The sequence below is a fragment of the Parasteatoda tepidariorum genome, chromosome 1 (genome assembly GCF_043381705.1).
Source record: "Parasteatoda tepidariorum isolate YZ-2023 chromosome 1, CAS_Ptep_4.0, whole genome shotgun sequence".
NCBI classification, from domain to species: Eukaryota; Metazoa; Arthropoda; class Arachnida; order Araneae; family Theridiidae; genus Parasteatoda; species Parasteatoda tepidariorum.
In genome coordinates, this window is record NC_092204.1 from 62,708,191 (window position 1) to 62,731,975 (window position 23,785).

The 23,785-nt window shown below is 29.2% G+C and overlaps 2 protein-coding genes across 3 annotated transcripts in view; one reads left to right on the forward strand and one right to left on the reverse strand.

Moving 5' to 3' along the window:
• Positions 1–22,485, forward strand: part of LOC107445015 (topoisomerase 1) — a 34,527-nt gene extending 12,042 nt beyond the window's left edge. For both annotated transcript variants that reach the window (XM_016059324.3, XM_071181128.1), the window contains exons 4-17: positions 1,144–1,293; positions 3,605–3,735; positions 6,202–6,317; positions 6,509–6,630; positions 8,037–8,159; positions 8,246–8,433; positions 8,564–8,708; positions 10,612–10,755; positions 14,274–14,525; positions 14,636–14,750; positions 16,386–16,513; positions 17,446–17,537; positions 19,116–19,265; positions 19,812–22,485. In XM_016059324.3, coding sequence (XP_015914810.1) covers positions 1,144–1,293; positions 3,605–3,735; positions 6,202–6,317; positions 6,509–6,630; positions 8,037–8,159; positions 8,246–8,433; positions 8,564–8,708; positions 10,612–10,755; positions 14,274–14,525; positions 14,636–14,750; positions 16,386–16,513; positions 17,446–17,537; positions 19,116–19,265; positions 19,812–19,914 — 1,959 coding nt within the window. In that variant the 3' untranslated portion in view covers positions 19,915–22,485. The remainder of the gene's footprint in view (positions 1–1,143; positions 1,294–3,604; positions 3,736–6,201; positions 6,318–6,508; positions 6,631–8,036; positions 8,160–8,245; positions 8,434–8,563; positions 8,709–10,611; positions 10,756–14,273; positions 14,526–14,635; positions 14,751–16,385; positions 16,514–17,445; positions 17,538–19,115; positions 19,266–19,811) is intronic.
• The window catches only part of LOC107455746 (zonadhesin), a 346,128-nt gene that overhangs the window by 105,646 nt on the left and 216,697 nt on the right, over positions 1–23,785 (reverse strand). The gene's annotated exons all lie outside the window — the stretch shown is intronic.

Consider the following 23,785-nt stretch of genomic DNA (forward strand, 5'->3'; position numbering starts at 1 on the left):
AGATAAACTATTTCATTTACTATAACATTATTTGTTTTAAGTTTGTTAAGCTGTTCTTTATTTAAGTTTTTCCAACAATTAAAACTATGTGAATTTTTTCTCTCTCCAGATTTCAGTGGCAACCCTGTTATGTTAGGATATTAAAATATATAACTAACTAACTAACTCAGTGGCGCGACAGCCCATTAAGAGGGCCAAGGCCGACTGTGCCCATCTCAGTTTTCTTGACCTTGGGCTCTGGGGTGCAGGAGCATATGTTCCGGTCAGGTGGTCAGCCGAACGCGGAACCCCCAGTGTTAGTTCCCAAGCATGCTTGGTACTCACTTTATCGACCCACTGAAGGGATGAAAGGCTGAGTGAACCTTGCCCGGCCCGAGGATCGAACCAGGGACCTGTGGCACGACAGCGCGAAGCGCTACCGCTCAGCCACCGGGCGTCTATTAAAATATATATTATTATATATACTTGACATTAAGTCAAGAAATGTTATTTTTCCATTTCTTCTATAAAAAATCAAGACTGTTATTGGTTAAAATGTGTAAAATTAAGGTAATAGATATCATTGGTATTTTAGTAATAGATGAATTAAAAAAAATTTTTATAAATTTGCCGCATTTCTAGTTTTTTGCTGAAACAAAATTTTAGCCAAGATAATCTTAACAAAATTAATGCAAAAATTGTGAAATTCTTTTTACTTGTTTCTACATATGATCATATGATGTTGGTTTAAATATGTGTATAGTTAAATAAATAGTATAAAGTTTAATGTATGAATATTAAGATGGCAATTTTAAAAAAACTTTATTTTTTTGTAGCTAATTGTAAAATGAATTAAGTTGTTGAAAAACTAGGTAGTATTTCTGTTGTTAGTATTTTTTTGTAGCTAATTGTAAAATGAATTAAGTAGTTGAAAAACTAGGTACTTTTTCTGTTGTTAGAAAATAAATGTGTACAATAATACATACAAAAAAAATTTCGTATTAAATTTATTTACTAAACGGAACTAGAATAAAGTATGTGTACAAGTAAAGTCTTGATAATTCGAAGTGGACATAATCGATCCTATCTCGAACTTTTGAAAACTTTATATTTAAGAAGTATTTAATTTAGTATAAAATACATGTATTGAAATATTTAATTTAGTCTCAGCATATTGAAATGAGCAATTCAATAAAAAGAGAACTAGATGAATCAGAAGATGAGAAGCCCAAGCCAAAGAAAAAAGTGAAAGCTGAAAAGAAAAGAAAAGCTGATAGTGATGACGAGGATGATGAGGACTATGGTTCAAAAAAAGTAATATAATTGTTTGAGTTTTAAATAAAAAAATAAGCAACAGTTTTTATAATTCTATTTATTAAATATTTTTATTTCGATTATTTCATTGACAAATATTTTATGCAATATACTTAACTATCAATTTTGTGTTGCATATTTTTTAGATATTAATTAAGCAGATAATATTTTAAACGTAATACTAAGTATTTTTTAAAACCTTTATATTAATTATTTTTAATTTTCGGAGTTTCATATTGCTTGTGAGGCTTATTGTAACCTTCAAAAGTAGAGAAAAGGATTTGTTATATCAACTAATTTGTTGGGCATCTTATTACTCAAAGATTTCTTTAATTTTTAAAAGATATTCTAAGCAGATTGTTTTGTAATGTCAGATACGATACGTTATACAGTGTTTCATTCAATGACGCATTTCTTTTTTTACCCTCCCAGTTTAAAATAAAAAAAATATTTTATTCTAACTTAGTAGAAGTAATTTATGTTCACAAAAACGATTTAATGCCATTTTTAATATATGATCAATATCTTATGTCCTACGAGTTCTCAAGGACAGTATTTCAGATGTATGGCTCAGCAATTATATAAATAGGCATAACACAGTGGTCAAACAATTTCTTGTTAAAAAAATAGCAGTGGTATGATTGAGCAAAGAAAAACAAGAAAATTTTATCTTTAAAAATCATGGAATTAAACTGAAATACCTATAAAGTCAGTGAAAATGAATAAATTTATGTTTGGGGTGCCTATATTAAACCTATTTAAGAAATTATATCCATATACCTATATAAGGCCAATATTTTTCTTTACATATATATTTATATATATACAGGTCTGATTGTGCTCCGGAAAAAATCCGGACATCCGGATTTTTCGCTAACCCTGATCCGGAAGTTTCCGGAGATCGATTCAGGCGTTTCAAAAAATCATTGATCACATAAGTTTCCGGAAACCAAATTTTCAAAGGTGGAACTTAAAAACGCAGTTTATTTTATTTGTTTGCAAGGGAGAGCCAGATACTTTATAAGCTTATATTTAAGATTAATATTTTTTTTATCAGTAAATAGTTATTATCATAAACTCAAAAAAAGAAATAGATATTTATACATTTCAATTACTTCTCCAGGTCATCATAGGTTTGTGTAAAATTTTAAATATATTTTAAATAAACTGAGAAATATTGAGAAAAAGGGAAAAACCTTGTTTAAATTTTTTTCTAATTTTTCGATTTAAACTTCTTTTTTATTTACTCAAGAAATTTTCCGAAATTTTGACTTGGGCTTACAATCACCCCTGTATATATATATATATATATATATATATATATTAATGTTAATTTTTCACTCAAGTGGCAAGTATAATTATTTTGTGATATATTTTATGTTTAAGAATACAGCATAACTGAAAAATTAATAATTGAAATTAGCCTGGAAAAATCAGGAATTTTTCTGATTGTTTTTTGCTACCTTGTGACATTTACATTATGAGTTTAAGGTTTAAGTTCAGATTTGTAATTCTTAATTCAAAGTAACGTGAATCATAATGCAGTATGTTATGTTAAATTACGTAGATTTTAAATTGTGACTCCAAAAAAATATATTTGTGCAAATACAGTACAGAACCCGTTATCCGGAAATCAGAAAACCGGAAAACCAGAAAACCGGAACGAAATTCGATAAATTTTCCCGCCATTTTTTTAACAAATTTTTTTTTTCCTTATAAGATTTTAGGATTTTTCTTTCTTTTTTGAAAGATGTTCACCTTACCATCATTTTGGAAATAATCATTAGTGTATTACTTCATCGTTTTTTCTTCTTTTCAAGATTATTTCCTAAAAAAAAATTTTTTTAGTTGGGTTTAACAATAAAAAAAACGGCTTTTTGTAGCGATTCAGAAAACCGGAAAAATCAGTTATCCGGAATAGTGATGGTCCCGATCGTTCCGGATAATCGGTTCCCTACTGTATATGATTAATTTATTACAAAATCAAGAGAATTAAGTTTAAAAATAGAACTCCATGCATGTAAATTAAAAAATCAAAGGCAGGCTTAAATTATTAAAAGGCATTCTACTACTTCAAATTATGAGTTGGAAAGGCCAACCTAAAATCACCTTTCTTTATTTTATTTCCTTCCTTCAACATTCTAACACTCTTTTGGAACCCGTGTGAAAGAACTCTACACAACTGATTTTTTTATTTTTTATTTCTTTGTAACATTAAAAATATTCTTTGATTTTAATGTAAGTTTTTATTTTTTCCAAATAAGTTTTACTGCAGCAAATAAAATTATAATATATTTATTTAAAAATATAGCCTGTGAAGAAAGTCAAGAAAGAAAAAGTTGAAAAACCAGTTAAAGGCAAAGCTAAAGTTAAAGTAGAGCCTGAAACATTTAGTCCCAAAAAGAAAGGGAAAAAAGAAGAGGAACAAGATGTGTGGAAATGGTAAACTCTAAATAAGTTTTCAATCTTCTCATCAATTTTTTAAATTTACTGTTAATTAGATATTTGTTTTTTATTAGTTAATGTATAATGATATAAACAAGGCAGTGCCGAGAAATTTTTTTCTATTGTGTACAATACCGGATTTTCGCATGCATTACAAAATTTGTCACTATTTATATGTTCCTCTTATTTATGTTTGTTTAATGGTTTATTTGTATTCTGGTTATTAATTCATCGGGGATGAGATTTATCCACTTTTTAGCGGATTTCCGCCTTTTTCGCTTCTTCGCTACAGTGGAGCATCGTTTATACGGCGATCACTTATACGACGTTTTAGTTTGGTCCCAAATCATTCCTATTCATTTTAATGTAAAAATATATCGTTTTTACGACGCACAGAATCGGTTATACGTCGGTTTTTAGATTTTGTTCACGTTTATTTAATTTTTTATTTTTTCTTGTGTATTTTAAAAAAGGGCGGAATTTGCCAACTTGACTGCTTGGATGACGACCGTAATTGTTACTAGATGACTGAAAAAACTAGACAATGTTATGAAGAGGCAAAAACGAAAAATTTTGCTATTCATCGACCAATGTCCAGCGCACCCATCGATACTAATTATTTTGGAAAATGTAAAAGCTCTCTTTTTTCCTGCAAATTGCACAAGTGCGCTTCAGCCATTAGATTTGGCCATGATTAGAAATTTAAAATTGCATCATAGAAAGCAGTAAGTTCAACTCGCTGTTCAAAGCATTGTAGAGACTAATAGCAAGAAAATATAATTAAAGGTAACATACTTTCAAATTGCTCGCTGCAATTTGTCTTCTTTGATCATTTGTTTGTTTTGTTTTGTCTAATTTAGAAATTTATGTAAATCAACACGTTAAACATTAAAATTAACTGAAAACAGAGTTAGTTTCAGTTTTAGAAGTAAAAATCGATTAGACGACGTTTTTCGGTGGTCTCTTCGGCGTCGTATAAACAATGCTCCACTGTATATATATTCCGCTTTTTCTGAAAACTCACCCGTTGAAATAAAATGATTATATCTATTTCCAATTTGATTATAATATATCCACAGATGTATAGAAAATTCAAACTACGTAACTGCCAACCCTTCCGCATACTACTTATTTCAGCTATTAGCTTTTAAGAGCAGAAAATAAGATTTTTCTCATTTTTACCCGTCCCCTAGATAGCTCGTATTTACCTGATTTTTATTCTCGCAATTTCAATATCGTTCATTGCTGTTCTTATTTACGAGACTTACTGCAGTACTTATTTACTATCCAATATCTCGATTTGTATTGAGGCATTTTTAAAATTCTATGTAACAATTCGATTTAAAATCCAACAAACGATTTGAAATCCAAAATCGCTATTTGTATTCATGCAATTTTAAAATCCAAGATCGCGATTCTTGTAAAAGGTAAGTTTTTTTTCTTGAATTAGTTATACTATAAATGCGGCAGTTTTTCTATCGATGATTCTTGCTATATCTAGGCATTACAACATCAGCAAAACTGGATGAGAGTATGTTACTGATAGTTTTGCTATAAATCATGTTAGATTTACTAGCGTGAAAATTTAGCTTTTTTGCCTTTTGGCCAATCTTATCCCTGATTCATTAAAACTAAAGTAGGGTCCTTGAAAAGTTTTTGATTTTCTCTGAGTAATTTTCAAAATAGTAATAATCTTTCCCACAAAAAAAGCATGAAAAGAAAGAAAGAAACTTCAAGCAAAATTATAGAAATTTTTAGCTTCCCCCTCCTTTTGCATTTTTTTTTTTTTTTTTTTCTGATGGATAGTTCAAAGTCAACTAAGTGGGAGTCTCTGGATCTGATCTAAATTTAGAAAAAGAGCCTTATTCATCCCTCTCCTGTCACTGGATTACAAAATACAAGTAGGGTACCAATAATGAAAAAAAAAATATTGAACAAAATCATGTCTAGTATTAGTTTTGTTTTAAACCACTTGTTGCATGCATTAATTTTGAAACTTATTATTTTATTTGCTAACAGGCAAAAAATTTAATTTTTATTCCAATTTGTAGAGGGTGCCAAAGTTTGATATTTTGTCCTTTTCCACTACTGAAATGAAAATCTGGGGATATCTGATATATGTAATTTATAATGCTATCAAATATGAAATGGTAAGGAAATTAGTAGCAACACAATTTTCATAAAGCTGCAATGAGTAAATTCTTGGGTGAAAGGGAAGTACACAATTTTCCCCTTCTACCTGAGCTTGCCTGAGAAGATAGGCAGCTCATGTGCAATGCTGGAAACATTACAGCAATCATGCCATTAGTTACAAAAATATGGAACCTTAACCCCCATGACTCTTTGACCTACAATGGGTTGTTATTATTCATATAAAGATGAAATTCTTATTAATGTTCTGATTGCTTTTATGCATATCAATGTTGTTAAATTTAAATTTTTGCCTATGTTTTTGTTTTTAAGGTGGGAAGAAGAAAAGCTGGAGGATGGAATTAAGTGGAAAACATTATCACATATGGGACCAGTGTTTGCTCCTCCATATGAAAGAGTTCCAAAAAATGTGAAGTTTTATTACGATGGCAAGTGTATTTTTCAGATCTAAAAAAATTTTTTAATACCAACTATCAGCATAACTAAACAGACTATAAAAATATAGGATATGGAAGTTTTTTTCTTCTGTAATATTATTTATTATTATTATGCTTAGTGAATATATATGTTGTGCATACTGCATATATAGACTAATTTATATTAATATTTTTCTCTATAGGTAAACACATGGTTCTAAGTGAAGTAGCCGAAGAAGTTGCCGGTTTTTATGGAAGAATGCTTGACCATGAATATACTTCTAAAGAAGTTTTTAATACTAATTTTTTTAAGGATTGGAGGAAGGTGGGAATTTCTTTTTTGATAAAATACAAGTTTTAAAATAACTCTTTAATTATTTTTTGAAATAAATGTTAGATTTTTTTTTTTATATTTAAAAAAGGTAGAAAAAGAAACAATATAAAAGTTATTGGATGATGTAAGATGTAAATTGGCAAGTGTGTAATGAATGTTTGTATTTAAAATTTATACAGTATTACATGTTTAAAAATTTATCTATTTTGTATTTATGTCAAGTTCTTTCATCCCCTTTTTATTTTTTAACAGCTTACATTTGAAATTATATTATAAATTGGAATAAGTTATTTATAAATAACAAACCTTTGTAAGAAAAAAAAGAAGAAAGAAATAAGCTTATTATTTTCATACTCTAATCGAATCTTATGTAAGAATTTCAAGGCTATGATTTATTACAGTAAATATAAGATCTTAAAATTGATCTAAGACATGCAGATTTTTTAATTGTAAAAAATATTGATCAAATGCAAAGTTTGTTAACTTTGATTGATTTAGTTATTATTGTAATTGATAATTTGTTGGTTTCTTTACTACCTGAAAAACATGATAAAATTATTTGTCTATATATTTTCAGGTTTTTAATTTGTACATTTATCATCAATATTAAAGCATTAACATATCTGTTAACTATTTAAAAAATATATATTTCCCGTTTTTATCTCTCTCTTATACTAATTTTATCATTTTAATTTTGGAAAGTATGAAATTAATAAATGTATAAAATATTGCCTAATGTGAATGATAATTCAACGTATGCAATTTTTAAATAAGTTAAAATTTCAGATATCAACTATTGATAAGTTAACATTCTCAGATATTTGCTTTTTCTTCCTTAACCACAAGCAACTTGACTGTTACTATCCTATTGAGGTTGTAGATGTTCAAAAAATTTTGTTTTATTTTTCCCTTAATGCATGTAAAATGTTTGCCACTAAACAGTAATTTGGGTACACAACTAAATTTAAATTTTATTCTCATGGTGCAATAAGGTTCAAGAACTATTTTGCCTACATGTTTTTAAAAATTATCTTAAATACGCTCAAAGTTATATCATGAAAATAAAATAAGATTGATTTATAATAGAGTATTTATGTAATTACAATTAAGCCTTCAATTATGGTGCCAGTTATGTTATTCTAAAACTGAGTGTTGCATTTTTAGAGTAATTTTTGATGTAGATAAATCATGCTGGTTAATCTTAGTCAAATTTAAGTTTTACAGTTAAAAGAATGAAAATGAAGCAACTAATAAAAAGTACAATTAAAAACTAATAAATTAGCTCGCTTCTTTAAATATTTATTATCACTTTAGTAATAAGGAAACTTTTATTAAAAATTTAGTAAAATGAAAAAATTATTAATAAAAATTTTTTTTTTAATTTTTATTATTTGTAGGTGATGACCCCTGAAGAAAAAGAGATCCTTAAAGATCTTTCTAAGTGCAACTTCAATGACTTCAATGTTTATTACAAACGAAAATCAGAAGAAAGGAAGGCTATGACAAAGGAAGAAAAACTTGTAATAAAAATTTGTTATTGCATACAAAACAATGTTTTAAACAAAATATCTTGTTTACCTGAATTTTTTATTTTTTTTTTTTGTAGGCAATAAAAAAAGAAAATGAAGAACTTACTGCTAAATATGGTTTTTGCATCATTGATGGTCACAAACAAAAAATAGGCAACTTTAAAATTGAACCACCTGGTCTTTTCAGAGGCCGTGGAGAACATCCCAAAATGGGAATGCTGAAACGTCGCATAGAAGCTGAAGATATTTTAATTAATATTGGAAAGTAAGTATATTATAATTAGAAAGTAAGTTTATTACATTTTCTTTGATAAATTTTGTATGAGTTTTTCAGGAAATTTTTTTTATTTGTCTTTTTTATTCAGTTAATTTTTGACAAATGTATCCATTTTCAGGGAAGCAAAAGTTCCTGAACCTCCTCCTGGCCATAAATGGAAAGAAGTTCGTCATGACAACACAGTCTCTTGGCTTGCTAGTTGGAATGAAAATATTCTTGGCTCAACTAAGTACATTATGTTGAATCCAAGCTCAAAATTAAAGGTTAGTGTGCATGTTTTTTTTTATGTGCTCCGGATCAAGTTTATATATATGTGTTAACAGGATACTCCCTGTACTGCCCACTGTATCATATATAAGACGCATGCCATAATCATCTGGAAGAGGTTTCAATTCGAAATGTTTTATTTCAATTTTTGAACGACTTGAGATGGCAATTGAAGTCTGTTATAATTTCAAATAATATCTTACAGGTGTTTGAGTCCCGCAGTGGACTGATCATTAATCCCAGCAGATCACCGAAGTCAAGCATGACTGGCTGCGGTCAGTGTGCGGGTGAGTGACCCACTTGGATCAGTCTACGTAGGGACCGAGGGTGTGCGGTATTGGTCCTCGTTAAACTGGGCTACCGTAAAGTGCTCGACTTCGCATGCAGGTCGTTGGGCTACCGAAGCAGGGGTGCCATCCCCTCTGCAGAGGATCAAAATTGTGATGGCATGTCTTCGGATCATCCTCAGGGATGCTTCCCAGACCGTCTCCAATAGCCCATTGTGCAGTAGTGCGACGTAAATGAACTACAACAACAACTTACAGGTGTTAACTTACAATATCAGGAGTAATTGTATTCCGGGGAAACTCAGAATTGCGGGTCTAAAAATAAGAAGCGGGGCTTGCAATTTTTTGGGGGGAATTTTGCAGAATTCTGTCATACCTCAAGACCATTGGTTCGCAAACTTCCACAAATCAAATACTACTTATAATCCGACAAAATTTTTAAGCATTTTCTACACCCGTTAACAAGATGTTTACTTACATTCTTTTGCCAATTACATGAAAATTCGCTTCTTACATGATTCTTTTCATTTGGCGGATTTTTACAATTTTGAATTGTGGAACTGCGTCTGAATCTGGTAATGTTGCAATTCTTATTCACTCGATTTTCATATCTAACATCGATTTTCATATTCACATGATTTCAAAATTGTGCATCGCAATTCCTATTCAGGTAATTTAAAAATCCAATATCAACGTATGTATTTACACGTTTCTAAACCCAAATATCACAATTCTTAATAATGTATTTTTAAGATCCAATATTTGCGATTTGTAATCACACGTTTGTGATATCAAACATAAATTTTCGTATTTATACAGGATTTAAGAATTACGCATTGCGATTCGTATTTGCGTGCAATTTGTATTCTCTTGTTTTTAAAATACAATATTGCAAATCTGGTAAAGTAAGTTTTTTCTTGAATTAGTTACTTTAAAGGTGTGATATTCTATCTTATTTGGTAATTTAATTATAAATGTAAGTTCAAGAAGTTAAGTTAAATATGAAACATGCATGGTTTATAAATTGCTATTGATATTATGCATATGAACTTCTCTGGGTTTTTCACTCTGTGTCACTATCACCCCTGCAATATGCACTTTCAGTTCCAATTAATTATTTGTATTATTTTTTTTATACTCAGTATTTAAACATTTAAACAACTGCTCTAGTTCAATTCTTTGAGATAATTAGACATGTAAATTACTCCACTCTAAGTAATAGTTTAAGTTTTGATGGAGTGGAAAAACGATAAAATGCTTATTGACTTACGTGGTGTAGATTTGCAGTTTAATGTTTGTTAGATAGTATATTGTATGTTTTAGGTCATTTTTTAAATGATGTGTGCTTTTTGTTACAGTATATTTGGGTACAATCAATGATAATAAATTGTAAATTTTAGTTCATTTAATTGCAGTAATTATTTTATATGAGTTTTTAAAGGAAATTAGTCTTAACTAGAAAAAATCACCCAGCCATGTGCTTGCATACGTTTTTAAACAAGCAAGCTCAGGAAAACTCATCTTTCTCCTTTCACTGGTTCTGAACAGGTTAATTCTAATTAATTTTTATGATACCAATTTGTATTCAAAATATTATTTCTATTTTAACTAGGGAGAAAAAGATTGGCAAAAATATGAAACAGCTCGTAAACTTAAATCCCATGCTCATCGCATAAGAGAAGAGTATACCAGAGATTTTAAGTCGAAGGAAATGAGAGTCAGACAGCGAGCTGTTGCTCTGTATTTTATTGACAAAGTAAGTATCTGAAAGACTATTTCTTTCTTTAAAATTCTTCTGTTACATTTGTCTTTAATTTTATAATTAAGTAATTTTAAAACAATTCAGAATTTTTTATTATATTTTTCAGGGATATTTCTAGCTTCTGCATTTAGTTCAAAAATTGTTACTTTGTGTGAATTCTGTAAAAAAAGAAGAAAAAATTTTGAGTTTTAAGGAAATGAAATTTAAAGTTAATACATATGTAACTCAATATATACTGTTATCCTCAAATTTATATCTGTAATTATGTGCTTTTTGATCTTTCCGCAATTATAAAATTTTTTAAATTTAAAATCAGATATCCTAGATCATAGATTCTCAACCTTTTTAACGTTGCCGCCCCCTTAAGGAGCAAAAAACATTTCAACGCCCCCTTGTGAAAATGCAGTTGTTTATAGAGCATGGGGACGGAGGGAGGTGTGCTGAATTATAAGCAAAATCTTAATTTCTTTACGCTTTAAATTTGTTTGGTCTCTTTAAAAAATATAATGTGCTCATTAACTCGCTAATTTTCTCTCGGCAGGTAATCGCAGTCTATTTGTTATAATAAAAATAAATATGTTTAATGAAAGAAATACAACAAAGAAACCTATGCTTAAAATAATAATTTATTCTCAATTAGATAATTAAAAAAACAACCAAAATGATTTTAACACTAAAAAGTAGTATCAGCGAAACATTCAAGTAACTATGCTAGTGGGCTGATTGTACTTAATGGTTCAGAACCAATTTCTTAAAGGTCGGCTCAATACTTTTAGTGAGATGAAGACGCTAATCCCATCGTTGCACAATTTTGAGTCGATTTCCCCTTTTTGTGATAAGATCTGTAACAACATTGATTCCACGTTCGACAAGCTAGGGGGAAGGGGAGGCAATTAAAAAATGTTTAATGATAGTCTACAGTCTAAGATAGAGACGACTGATGTTACCTTTAAGCAAAAATTCTGTGTGACGATCATCATTTCAAAGTTTACATAGTTAAAAGTTCAACCAATTCCTTGTAAATCTGAACCTCTGCTGTTTCAATATTCACAAAAGGGTTCAGAACCCATAAACCCATTGAGACACTTCTAGGGACAAAACATCTTTAAAACGGTCAGAAAAGTTCATGTGCAAAAAGTCAAGGTGTTGACAATATTCTCGCGCGTCATCAGAGTGAATTTCGCCTGCTTGGCTGAACTCATTCCAACCAAAATTCTGCTTCCACGAAATGAGTTTTTTAGAAAGGCAGAAATAACTGATTTTGTAGGGATCAAATTGAGCTCGCTGCCTTGAGATGTAAATTATCACCCTTAAATTTTACAGATAAATCTGTCAAAGTCTTTCTTAAATTCTAGCAATCTGTCTCTCAGAGCTACATCTCTGTTTTCGAGGAACTCAAGCATTGAGTCGAAAAGATTCCAATACCTATTGAGACAGAAGCTTTTGGAAAGCCAGCGAATTTTGGTGTATAGTAGCAAGTGATTGAATTCTTTATCGTTTTTCTTTCACAGCTGTCTGAATAATCAATCGTAGAGAGCATTACAATGAATTTTGTTCACAGCAGATATGGCATATTGCAATGATTGATGCAAACGGTTGCTGAGATTTTCCCCTACTAAATGCTTTCTGTGAATCACGCAGTGAACAGCTAAGACATCTGGTACCTTCCTTTCCAAAAGGGCAGTGTCGACCCACCATTGCAGGAGCCTATCAGTGGTAATAGACATAATATTCGCAAGAGGAATGTTTTTCTCTTTAAAATAATCTTTGAAAGTATTAAAGATAGATTTACCTTTGATATCTACAATCAAGCTTCTTGCAAAAAGCATCTCTTGAATAATTTTTCCTACCTTTACAAACCGGACCTTGGCATACAGTAAAGCCTACATTATCTGGCAAGGTTGATTTATCAACTTGAAGGGAAAATTCGTTGGATATCAAAAGTTTGCGTGAAGAAATTTCAACGTTTTCAGCCAATTCATCATTTCGTCGCCGCACTGTATCGTTGCTTACGGGATATTTTTTAATTACAATGGCTGCGACAGGCCATTCAGCCAATTCATCATTTCGTCGCCGCACTGTATCATTGCTTACGGGATATTTTTTTATTACAATGGCTGCGACAGGATGGTGTAAAACTGTTTTTAAAACTTCCTTGACAAACGGCAGTATCAACTCTGCTCCGATGGTATGAGCTTTCCCAGATTTAGCAATAAATTTTGATATATTATAAGAAGCTATTAAACCATCGTCGCATTTTTGTGATGAGGTTGCTAATAACCCAGAGATCGAAGATGCCTTCAGAAGCGTGAAAGAAGATGTTCATGAAAAATGTCAAACCTTTATTTTGTTTGTCAGGATAAGTTTTTTGCAAATGCTCCTGATAACGATAAGATTTCATTACCTCATTAGATAAACCTTTATTACAAAGTAAACACATGGGTATTTGAGAGTTCAACAGTGATTGAACAAATCCCAACTTCAAGTATGTGGCACTGTATTGATGACACCTCTTTTTATTAACCGACATTGTTGGTGGCAGGAGAAAAACTGTAATGAAGCTAAGAAAAACCATTATATGAAACACGGGTCAAATCAAAAATTCATACTGAAAGCGCAATGACTTCAATTTTCACCAAATGGCTTGAATAAGTCAAAGGCAAAAGGTGCAGACTCATGCGCTGAGGTATGTTGGTTCGGATAGGAGAATAGGTGCCGTATAAGTTCGTTTTATTGCTGGTACAAATGGTGTATCGGATAATCTTTATTTATTTTATTAATTTGATTTTTTTTTTCTCTTTAATATTAATTTTAGATTAATTTTATTTATTAAATAAATCTTAATTTAATAATTTTATTTCTAAGTTTTAAATTTGAATGACAAAACATGCTCATCGCCCCCTACCGCCCAAAACATACCCAACGCCCCCCTACTGCCCAAAACAAATTCACCGCCCCTCAGCATACTCCCAACGCCCCGGGGGGCGGTATCGCCCCCGTTCAGAACCAATGTCCTAGATCTTTCATATATCAAATTTATTTTATTTGATAACTTTCCCCTGGAATAAATTTTCATCTAATAAAACTTTGCTAGAAACTATATGATCTCCTTATTAGTTTGATAATAGCACATTAGAAAAAATAGGGCATTTTTTATCTGGTCACTGAAAAGTAATTATGTGATTAAACTGCTAAAAATTAAATTTAAATATTATTAAAATTAATTAGAAATTACTGATTAGATTTAACATGAGTTAGCCTATATGTAAGTAAGTATTTTGAGTACTTTAGGCTGTTAAAATTTTTAAAAAGCTGCTTTTTATTTAGAGAAAATAGTATGTAATTTCTATTTGTAAGTGTTTGTTTCATGTCTATGTCTATCAGTTAAAATATCCTTTCATTGCATCACTATACTCCTCATGCTTCAATGGAACACTTAAAATTTTATTAAATGCATTAAATTTATAAGTTGAAGTCAGTTTATTGGATTTATTTTTCATTTTCTTTTCTAGCTTGCATTGAGAGCTGGTAATGAGAAAGATGAAGATACTGCTGACACAGTAGGCTGTTGCTCATTGCGAGTTGAACATATTACTTTAGACGATGAAAAAGATGGCCAAGAATATGTTGTTACTTTTGATTTTCTTGGTAAAGATTCTATAAGGTATTATAATTCTGTAGCTGTAGAGAAGAGAGCTTACAAGAATTTGAAACTTTTTATGGAAAATAAGCAGCCTGGTGATGATTTGTTTGATCGTCTCAATGTTAGTATTTTTAAAATCAATGCACTCTTGCACAATTTTACCTTTGCTTGTTAAAAAAATTATTTGTGTTATAAATTTGCTTTTAATAAGATTTATTTTCTTTTCATCAGACATCCATTCTTAACAAGTATCTTAATGATCTCATGGAAGGCTTAACTGCCAAGGTCTTCCGTACATATAATGCATCCAAAACTTTGCAAGAGCAACTGGATCTTTTAACTAAGGGTAATTATTTATAGATATTTATGAACTGTTTATTATCCAAAGCTTCTGCTTGCACAGATATCGAACCAAAAACTTTTCGCAACACAGTATCAGCATTTAACATCTTTGACAAAGAGTAATTTCAAAATATAATAACACTTATGGTGCAGAAAAACACTTCTAATTATTTACTTTATTGATTAAATTACCACTCATTATAAGTATTTATTTCATCAATAAAATAAAAACTTTCATCAAAAACAAAATTTAAAATTAATTGCACAGACATAGGAAAATTAAGGAATTTTTTAAGCAAGAAAACGTATAAAATCTGAATTCTAAGTAAATTTAAAGTAAAGAAAAGAAAACTGTCGGAGGTAAGAATGATATTTTGCGGCAAACAAATATGCAAAAGCACAAAGAGGATTATTATTTCAGGGATAGCAGTCATCATATTACTTCTTTTTTTTTTTCATAAAATATCCTACTTTGGATTTTCGTTTCTTCCCCTTTGAAGAAAATAATAATAATTGCTGTTGGAGGTCTTTTCAACAGCAAATTTAATAAATGCTTATTGTAATAAAAGATTATATTTCAATTTTATGTTAAGACTTTTTGCACCAACATACTTGATTAAAAGTTAGATTCCTTACATAATTTGTTCTCATTTGTTATGTAAAATGGCTTGCATTCCTATATCTATATAATTTTTTATTTAAAATATTTTATTAGAAGTGTTAAATATGTTACATGCCATACTTATTTTACCCCTTCTAAATTCTTGTTGAGGAAACTCCTGAATCTTAATTTTTCCATGTTGTCATGTCTGGGATTTTATTAATTTTGTAGCAATTGCTGTAAAAAAGTGGTTGATGAGACCAAATTGTTTTACGATGAAATTGTCGTGATTTAAAGTAATTACATGAAAGTAAGATTTGAAATTCACATGTAATGATGATATTATTTTAAAAACCAGATAGAAATCTGTTATGATAATAAAATTTAGCATATTGTAATATTACAAAGGAGCATCACTTTTTACTTTAGACCTGAAATTTCAATCATTTTGTTATTTTGAATAAGTTTTTAAATACTGTTACTTTTCATTTTAATAAAAATATTTAAAAAAAATAGTGAAAAGAGATACCAAACTGGAGTACCATATCTTCTATTCTTTATATCTTTATTAATTAAAAATCCTATCGTGTGCTTTTTTTTCTTCTTTTCAGTAAGAATGCACTAGAAACAATGAAAAACAGTTACCGATCATTTTTGTTTTATGTTGTATATAAATGTTGCTTTTATGAAAATATGAATTATAGTATTTTACAATTAAAAACTAAGCTTAAAATATATTATTACACTTATCCATAAAAGAAACTTGAATAAGAAGAAAAAAAATTTAGTAATAAAATATCTTTATCGAAATTAGAAAATTTCGTAATCTTATTGTAAATGATGTTAAAATTTTGAAATAAAGTTTAAAGCTTTTACTTGTTTCATCAAAATTCATAATGTTTCTTACAATTAGGGAATTCCAAACAAATAAAAAATTCCGTAAGATTTTCTTAATGTTGATTAGCTTGATTTACTGCTATTAATTTTCTCAAGTTTTGTTAGCTGTAATATCCTTAATGTTTATTAATTCCAATTTAGAGGACATGTCTATACCCGAAAAAATTTTGGCATATAATAGAGCTAATAGAGAAGTTGCCATCCTGTGTAACCATCAACGTGCTGTACCCAAAGGCTTCGACAAATCTATGGAAAACTTAAAAACAAAAGTAAGTTTTCATTAAAAAAAATCTGTCTGCTGTGATACTTTTTTTCTAATGTAATTGAAACCTAATTTTTTCTGTTAGAGTTATATATTAAAACTTATGAAACTATTATATGGTTATGCTTTAACGTCTCCTAAATGAGAAAAAAAACAATGTTTATATGCTTTAAACCTACATAAACATTGCAAATTATTGAAAACTTGATTCTTTATTGGTTGATTTTTAACTCTAAAGGGCCTAAATATTCTAAAAAATTGAACTATATTTTTAAAAATTCAGGTAACATTAACAAGACCAGAATGAAAGCTAAGCACTGTAGTTAAAAGGTTTAAATAATCACTATTTTATGAACATTTATGCATCGATCTTTTTTCCCCCTCATAAACCTCTCTGTTGACTATTTAAATTGTATCTATATTGAATCTAGACAAGAAAAATTAATAGTGGTTTATTAATTAAAAATTCAAATGCCATAAGCAAAAGATAAATTTAAAAAAAAAAAAAAAAAAAACTTTGTCCTATGTCTAAACTTTGAAACCTTTTACAAGAAAGTAAAGAACCCATCATTCTGGCCCTCTTGTATCACTTTAAGTAATAGGTTAGTATCAAGAAACCTGTACATTTAAATTAATATTCTGAAGTTAAAAAAAAAAAAAAATCTTTCATGAAAGCTAGCATAATTTGAGAATTAAAAAAAATAAAACTAATAAATAAAACTAATAAATAGTGATAAAGAGAAATAATTTGAGACTAAAGAACATTAATTCTGTTCTGCATTTTAATGAAGGAGTCTTATAACAATGATAAAACATGTTTAGTGCTTTAAATTAAACATTTAAAGTTGCTGCCATGCATATTATATAGACACAGCTGTTTCCAGTTCTTTATTCTTTCTTAAAATAGGCAACAGTAAAAAGACATTTTTTTTCTTCCAGATTGATGACAAAGAAAGACAAATTAAAGATTTTAAGAAAGAGCTTAAGGAAGCAAAGCAAGCTGCCAAAAATGGAAACTCAAAAGATAAAATGTAAATATATCTAAATTGTTTTGTAAAAAAAAATATAATCTAGAAATTAAAAGTATATAATTTAGTTTTATTGTGTTGCAATAAACAATGAAAAATATAGAATAAAACATTGGTTGTTGTAACTGTAATTCAATTAAAGTAATTCTCCTTTATTCTATGTCCTGCTTAACAAAATAGCTATCAATGATAATATGTATGTGCATTTAATTAGGCTTATAAATGTAAGTGTAACAAATAGCTTTCTGTGCAAATTCTAATAAAATAAAATGGGGTGATTTTTTTTCGTTTGTTATTAGTTTGAAAGAATACTCTTTCAACACAGTATATAATGTTGGCCATTGCTTTGTTTTGGCTACATGAAAGTTAATCATAAATTGATAAATATTTTTTTGAAAGAATTAATGAGTTACAGACTTGAGCATTCAACAGTGATCAAACTTCTTTTTTTTTACACATGTTCGCTGCCACTGACGCACTAGGTCGTGAGAGCGGCACCTCCTGGTATGCCGGCGACGCTCTAGCGCGTCGATCGACTATAATAAGTTATATGCTCTGTGTTTACTGTAGCTTTGGGAGTTGAACTGAAAGGTTGTTTCGGCACGTTAGTGTAGCATTTTTTTTTATTTTTTGTGGTTGGTTTTCAAAACTTTTGCTTGAATTTTTTATTGTGCATGACTGCCAATATCTGCATATTGTGCTTATTATTTGTAAATATTTTCAGAATTGTTTCCTAAATGGTACTACATATACTTGAATGGTATTCTGTTTTATTCCTTTTAAGCTGCCATTTTATGCTATATGCCAGTAATTTCTGAGAATATTGATCAAACGCGCTGGAGCGTCAGTGGCACTCACGAAGACAGATTGAGCCTGTGTGCCACTGACGCACCAGAGCGTTAAAAACAAAAAACACTCTCTAAACAGGAAAATAATATTTCCCTCTTTTCCCTAAATAGAGAAATTTTTGGATTTTTTTTTTTTTTGTGTTTTGAAGAATCATTTTAGCATTTAATATTATCCTGCGCCCGTTTCATTAGTTCTTATAATCCTGCTCGGCTTGTAAAATGATGCAGTCGGACCGAGCAGGGAAGCAGACACAGGATTTTAATGAAAGCGAATGAAATTTATTTATGTCATACTTTGTTGCGTGGCAAGAGAAAAGTGTAGTTTACTCCATGGACGATCAGTCTTTAATAGGGAATAAGTGTAATAGGGAAAACTTTGCAGAAAAAAAAATCCGAAAATTTCTCTATTTAGGGAAAAGAGGGAAATCTTAGAAGTTACCATTGGTTTATGAACTAGGTTGATTGATTCTCACGTGGATTAAGAGGGAAAAATGTCTTTATTTAAATTTATGCCTACTTGGGCCAAAAATAGATTTAGAAACAGGATGTGGGTTTTAAAAGTGTGAGAAAGCATTTCGATCTAAATCTTAATCTTTGTTATCTTAATGTTAAATCTTTCTTTCTTTTTTTTTTTGACATTGCATTTTATATTTTTCATTAAAATCTTTTTATATTTTTCATTAAAATCTTTTTATATTTGTCTCTTAATATCTTTTTTCTATTTAAAATGTAGGCTTTTTGACAAGAAAAAGAAACGACTTGCCCAACTTGAAGATCAACTAAAAAAATTGGAAATCCAAGCTACAGATCGTGAAGAAAATAAACAGATAGCACTGGGGACATCTAAGCTAAATTATTTGGATCCAAGAATCAGTGTTGCCTGGTAAAAGTGTTATTTCTTCACTCCTGTGAAGTTTTTTTTTAATGTTATTGCATGTATAGCTTCTCTCTCTCTCTCTCTCTTTTTTTTTTTTTTGCAAATTAGCATTAATTAAAAATCTACATTATTTAACAACTGTTAACTGTAGTCTGACTAATTTTATCTCTTTTGCCTTTTATACTATAGAATTTAGGAACTTCACTATTTAATTATTTTGCATTGCATTCTTGTCCATTTAGTGTTTATTTTCTTTTTTAATTTGATTTTTTTATACTTCAACTTTCATTGAAATTTGAACCTGTTCGTCAAACTGCTTTTGCAAGTAAAATGAAACCTAAAATAATAATAAAACTAGTTCTCTACTGAAATTTGTATTGTTAATCTAAATGCTAGATCCTTTTAAGTGTTTTAATAACTTAAAATAGCTTTAATACAATATTTTTCCCGTTCTTCTTTTCTAAATCTAACTTTGAAATTATTTGTCACAGAGAAATATTTTGAATTAGTTAAAGTGTCATCATTTTCTTATCTTTTTCTTATGAATTATAGGTGCAAAAAGTATGGTGTCCCCATTGAGAAAGTCTACAACAAAACACAAAGAGACAAATTTAGATGGGCAATTGAAATGGCAGGCCCAGATTACAAGTTTTGATGTAAATTTGTCAGCCTCCTTCATAATCGTATATGGGGCTGACTTTGAGTTAGCTGTAAATGAAAAGTGTCTTGCCTTTCATCTGTGTGTTGTATTATGGATCACTCGTTTAGCCATATAGTAACTGTAGAAAAACTTGCATTTTACAGGCACCATTCCATATTTGTTGCCTAAACTGCCTGTGTCAGCTAACTTTTTTTGCAATTCCAAAGGGTTTGGACCTTGGAAGAATTCATGAATTCTTCTTTTTATTTGGAAGAGGACGTTTATGTGTCATTGCAACATTCCCAAATCAATGAATATGGGAAGTGTTCATCAATCATCGATTATGAACTGTGAGCATGCCTATTTTTAATTTACATTTTGTTCATGCGGTTAATTTTGTGTTGCAAAGAAAAATAATAAACAAAAACATTCTTAAATATTGAAATAAAACATATCTCAAGCCAATGATTATCATCCATAATTGTATTTAAATCTGTTGAAAATAAATCATCTTTCTGATTCCTAAAGTTCTGTGAAAATTATTATTACTGAAGTATTTTCAGTGTATTTAGTATGTCATAACTAATCAATGTAACAATACTTTTAATTGTTATGGTAAATAGTGGGAAAAGTTTTTAAGAATTAAATGTCGTATTTCTGTTGAAATTGTTTAGCATCACCATTGTAACAACAATCTATTGTCCTTAAATCCTTTTCTGCTTTGAAAAAATGGATTGTTTTTGTATATTACATAATTTTGAAAAATTGAATGTGTTCTATTTATTATCTATGTATTTTGGGATTTAAAACTGTTACCAATGTGTTGTCTAATTTATTTTTAGTATTTTTATTAGTTTTCTTTAGTTATTTACTTTTTTTATGATTAATTGTAAATTGCTTCACAGACATATTTAATCATATAAAACCAGAGTAGCTGCTCATTTTTATATTGTTTCTGTTATCATGCACGTCTAAACATTTGTTATATAATTGTAGTACTTTTTTTCTCATTAATTTCGCTACATTTATTTCAATGTATTGTCTATCTTAAATTTTTACCTTCATGACTTTTAAATAATGCTTTCGACAAAGGATGCAGTTAAAGTTTGCTAGTTAGCTACAAATTTTAAATATTTTTTTTTCACTGAGAAACTTGCTGATAATAACTTAATATAATTATATATATTTTTATTTTATATCCATATATTGTGACAGAATTAAAAAATTCTTACTTTTACCTGTAAGTTTAAAATTTTTGTAATTTAGGATGTACTTTTGAATGACTACTTAACAAGATTGATATACCTTTAGAAGATTACAACCTCAAGAGGATGCTATGTCACTGAAGAAACAGATCAAATAATGTTTCGCATGATAAAAAATTTTGTCAAAATTCAAATCGATTATTGAAATATTACTTCCATACTCTATCAGTGCTGAACTATTGTCGACCTGAGTTTCAGGTACCCCCACTTTACAAAACAGGGCCTGTGCTAAGCATTTTCCACCTTGTTAAATACTATAAAATTGTAAATTCTATTGTATTTGCGAAAGTATTGGCAAACAATTACCTATTGGTAACTACACCCGAAAAAATCTGGGAAGTCTTGTATTTGCTCATCCGTGAGGAAAACTGTCAGTTATACCCAGAAAATAAATCAGACAGCTATTTTCATCATTTCCTACTTATGACGTCACATAAAAATTTCTGCTTTTGCACATTGTGTGAGAGTTTGATTTTACCACCGCATGGAAAGTGGTGTTTTTTAGTTTTATTCGGCTAACTTTCCTGTTACGTTACTGCATGAACTGGGTAGTTAACACAAGTTTATAGATGTGCAAAAGGCATGTTCTTCCCCACCGGGAAAATGACTTTCATTTTGAAAAATGTTAGTGTTTTCCCTTTCAAAATTTTTCGGGTCCCCCAGAACTAGCAGGGTTGCCAAAATTGCGATCGATTTTTAAAAATTAGTGTACAAAAAACGCAATTCCACATAAGCAAGAACACTGCGTAATCTTAAATATCTTGTCTTAATTTGTTTGCATTTTAATAAAAAAAAATTTTAAGCATTTGGAACTTCAAAGTTTACTCTGATTTAGCCAAAATCACTTTTTCTACACTTTTATTTGCTTATGAAGGAAAAAGAGATTTTATCATGAAGAATGTTTCTTGGGTATAGTGTCCTCTTAGTTCGTTGGATTATAAAGTAAATGAATCGTAAACATAAATAAGCAATTTTGGAGCTTCATCTGTAAATCAATAGTTTGTAGTATTTTATATGCTGATGCAATATTTAAATTATGTTATTAAGCATGAAAATCAGTTATTTAAATTTTATTTATTTATTTTCTGTACAGAATGTTGGAAGAAACTTCTTTTTTTTTTTATACATAAGTGATGAAATGATTGTAAAAATGATCAGATGTTACCTCACTTAATGTAAAATACAATGTAAGCACTCAAGTGTAAAAGACAAATGCACTTGACCTGTAGATCTTATGATTTTTATGAAACAGTGAATGATGTGATTGTGGCAATGTAAGCTGTTAAACTGAGATTGTATAATAAAACTATGAACTTTTAAATCTTGTGTGAGTTTTTGTTTGAAGTATTTTTGGTAAGTTTAACCAAATCTCTTTTTAATGTTTTATTTTTATTAATTTTATTGTTTCATGTATGTTTTAAGAAGGGGGGAACATAAAATAAAATTATATTCCTCTATATGAATATAAAAGGTTAATTTTATTTGGCAAGTGTCTTGTGGATATTTTTAAAAATTTAATTATAATTTAGTACCTTTTATATGAATATATTTTAAAGTACATAAAAATACTGTCCTTGGATTTACATTAAGATCTGAGGCCCGGCGGCAGAGTAGTAGCACTTCCCGCTCTTAGCTACAGATCTTGGGGGGGGGGGTGCCTCAGCCTTTCATCCCTTCATTGGGTTGATAAAATGAGTTCCAAGCTTGCTTGGGGACTAAACACTAAGGGTTCCCTGTCTTCTGACCACCCAATCAGATTATCTACCGAAAAACTTAGATGGGCACATTAGGCGTTGGCCCTCTGTAGGCTGTCGTGTCATTGAATTTAGTTGAGTTCACATTAAAATTATTGATAATGTTAGATTTTTTTGATTATATTTTGTTGATTTGCGTTATTTAGTTTTCTGTTAGTGCATTCAACGATATATTAAGTTTAAACCCTTAACTTCTGCTGAAAGCAAAATTTCGTACTTTTCCAAAACTTACGATCTTTGTTTTGTGAAAATTTTTATAATTCAGACTAAATATAAAACAATCTTTGCAAATATATATAAAATGTAATTAAAGAGCTGAAATTTGTATTTTAAAAACAAGTTAAATAAACAGCATAGTTTTATTTTTGAAAGAAATATAAATTTGATGATTTTGAAACAAATATAAATTTAATTAATAATTTTTAACAATAGCCAACATATATATGATTTAAAATTCATAAATATTTATACTTAAATGCAGACTGTGCATTAAACTTTCATTTTTATCATTCAAACAATTCCTGTTCATCAAATGATAATAAAGGAATTTAAGTCATGGTCAGAATTATCTTCTTTTTTTCTTTTTTTTTTTTTGGTAATATTTTTAAATTTTGACGAAATTGTTGTACAGTATTGCATGATTTAGTCTTATGTAAATGAATTGTTTTTGTGTTAAATAAACAACATCAGGAGGAAGTCGTAGATAATTTTTTTACTGTATTAAAATTAATAATTAGATTTTAATTTTAAGCTGTTACATTAACCAAATAAGACAAAAGTATCGACAAAAAAAAAATTATTTCTTGCATTAAAACTTCAAATAATTCCAAACACACTGAAAAAATTCTCTCTAACTGGATTATTTAT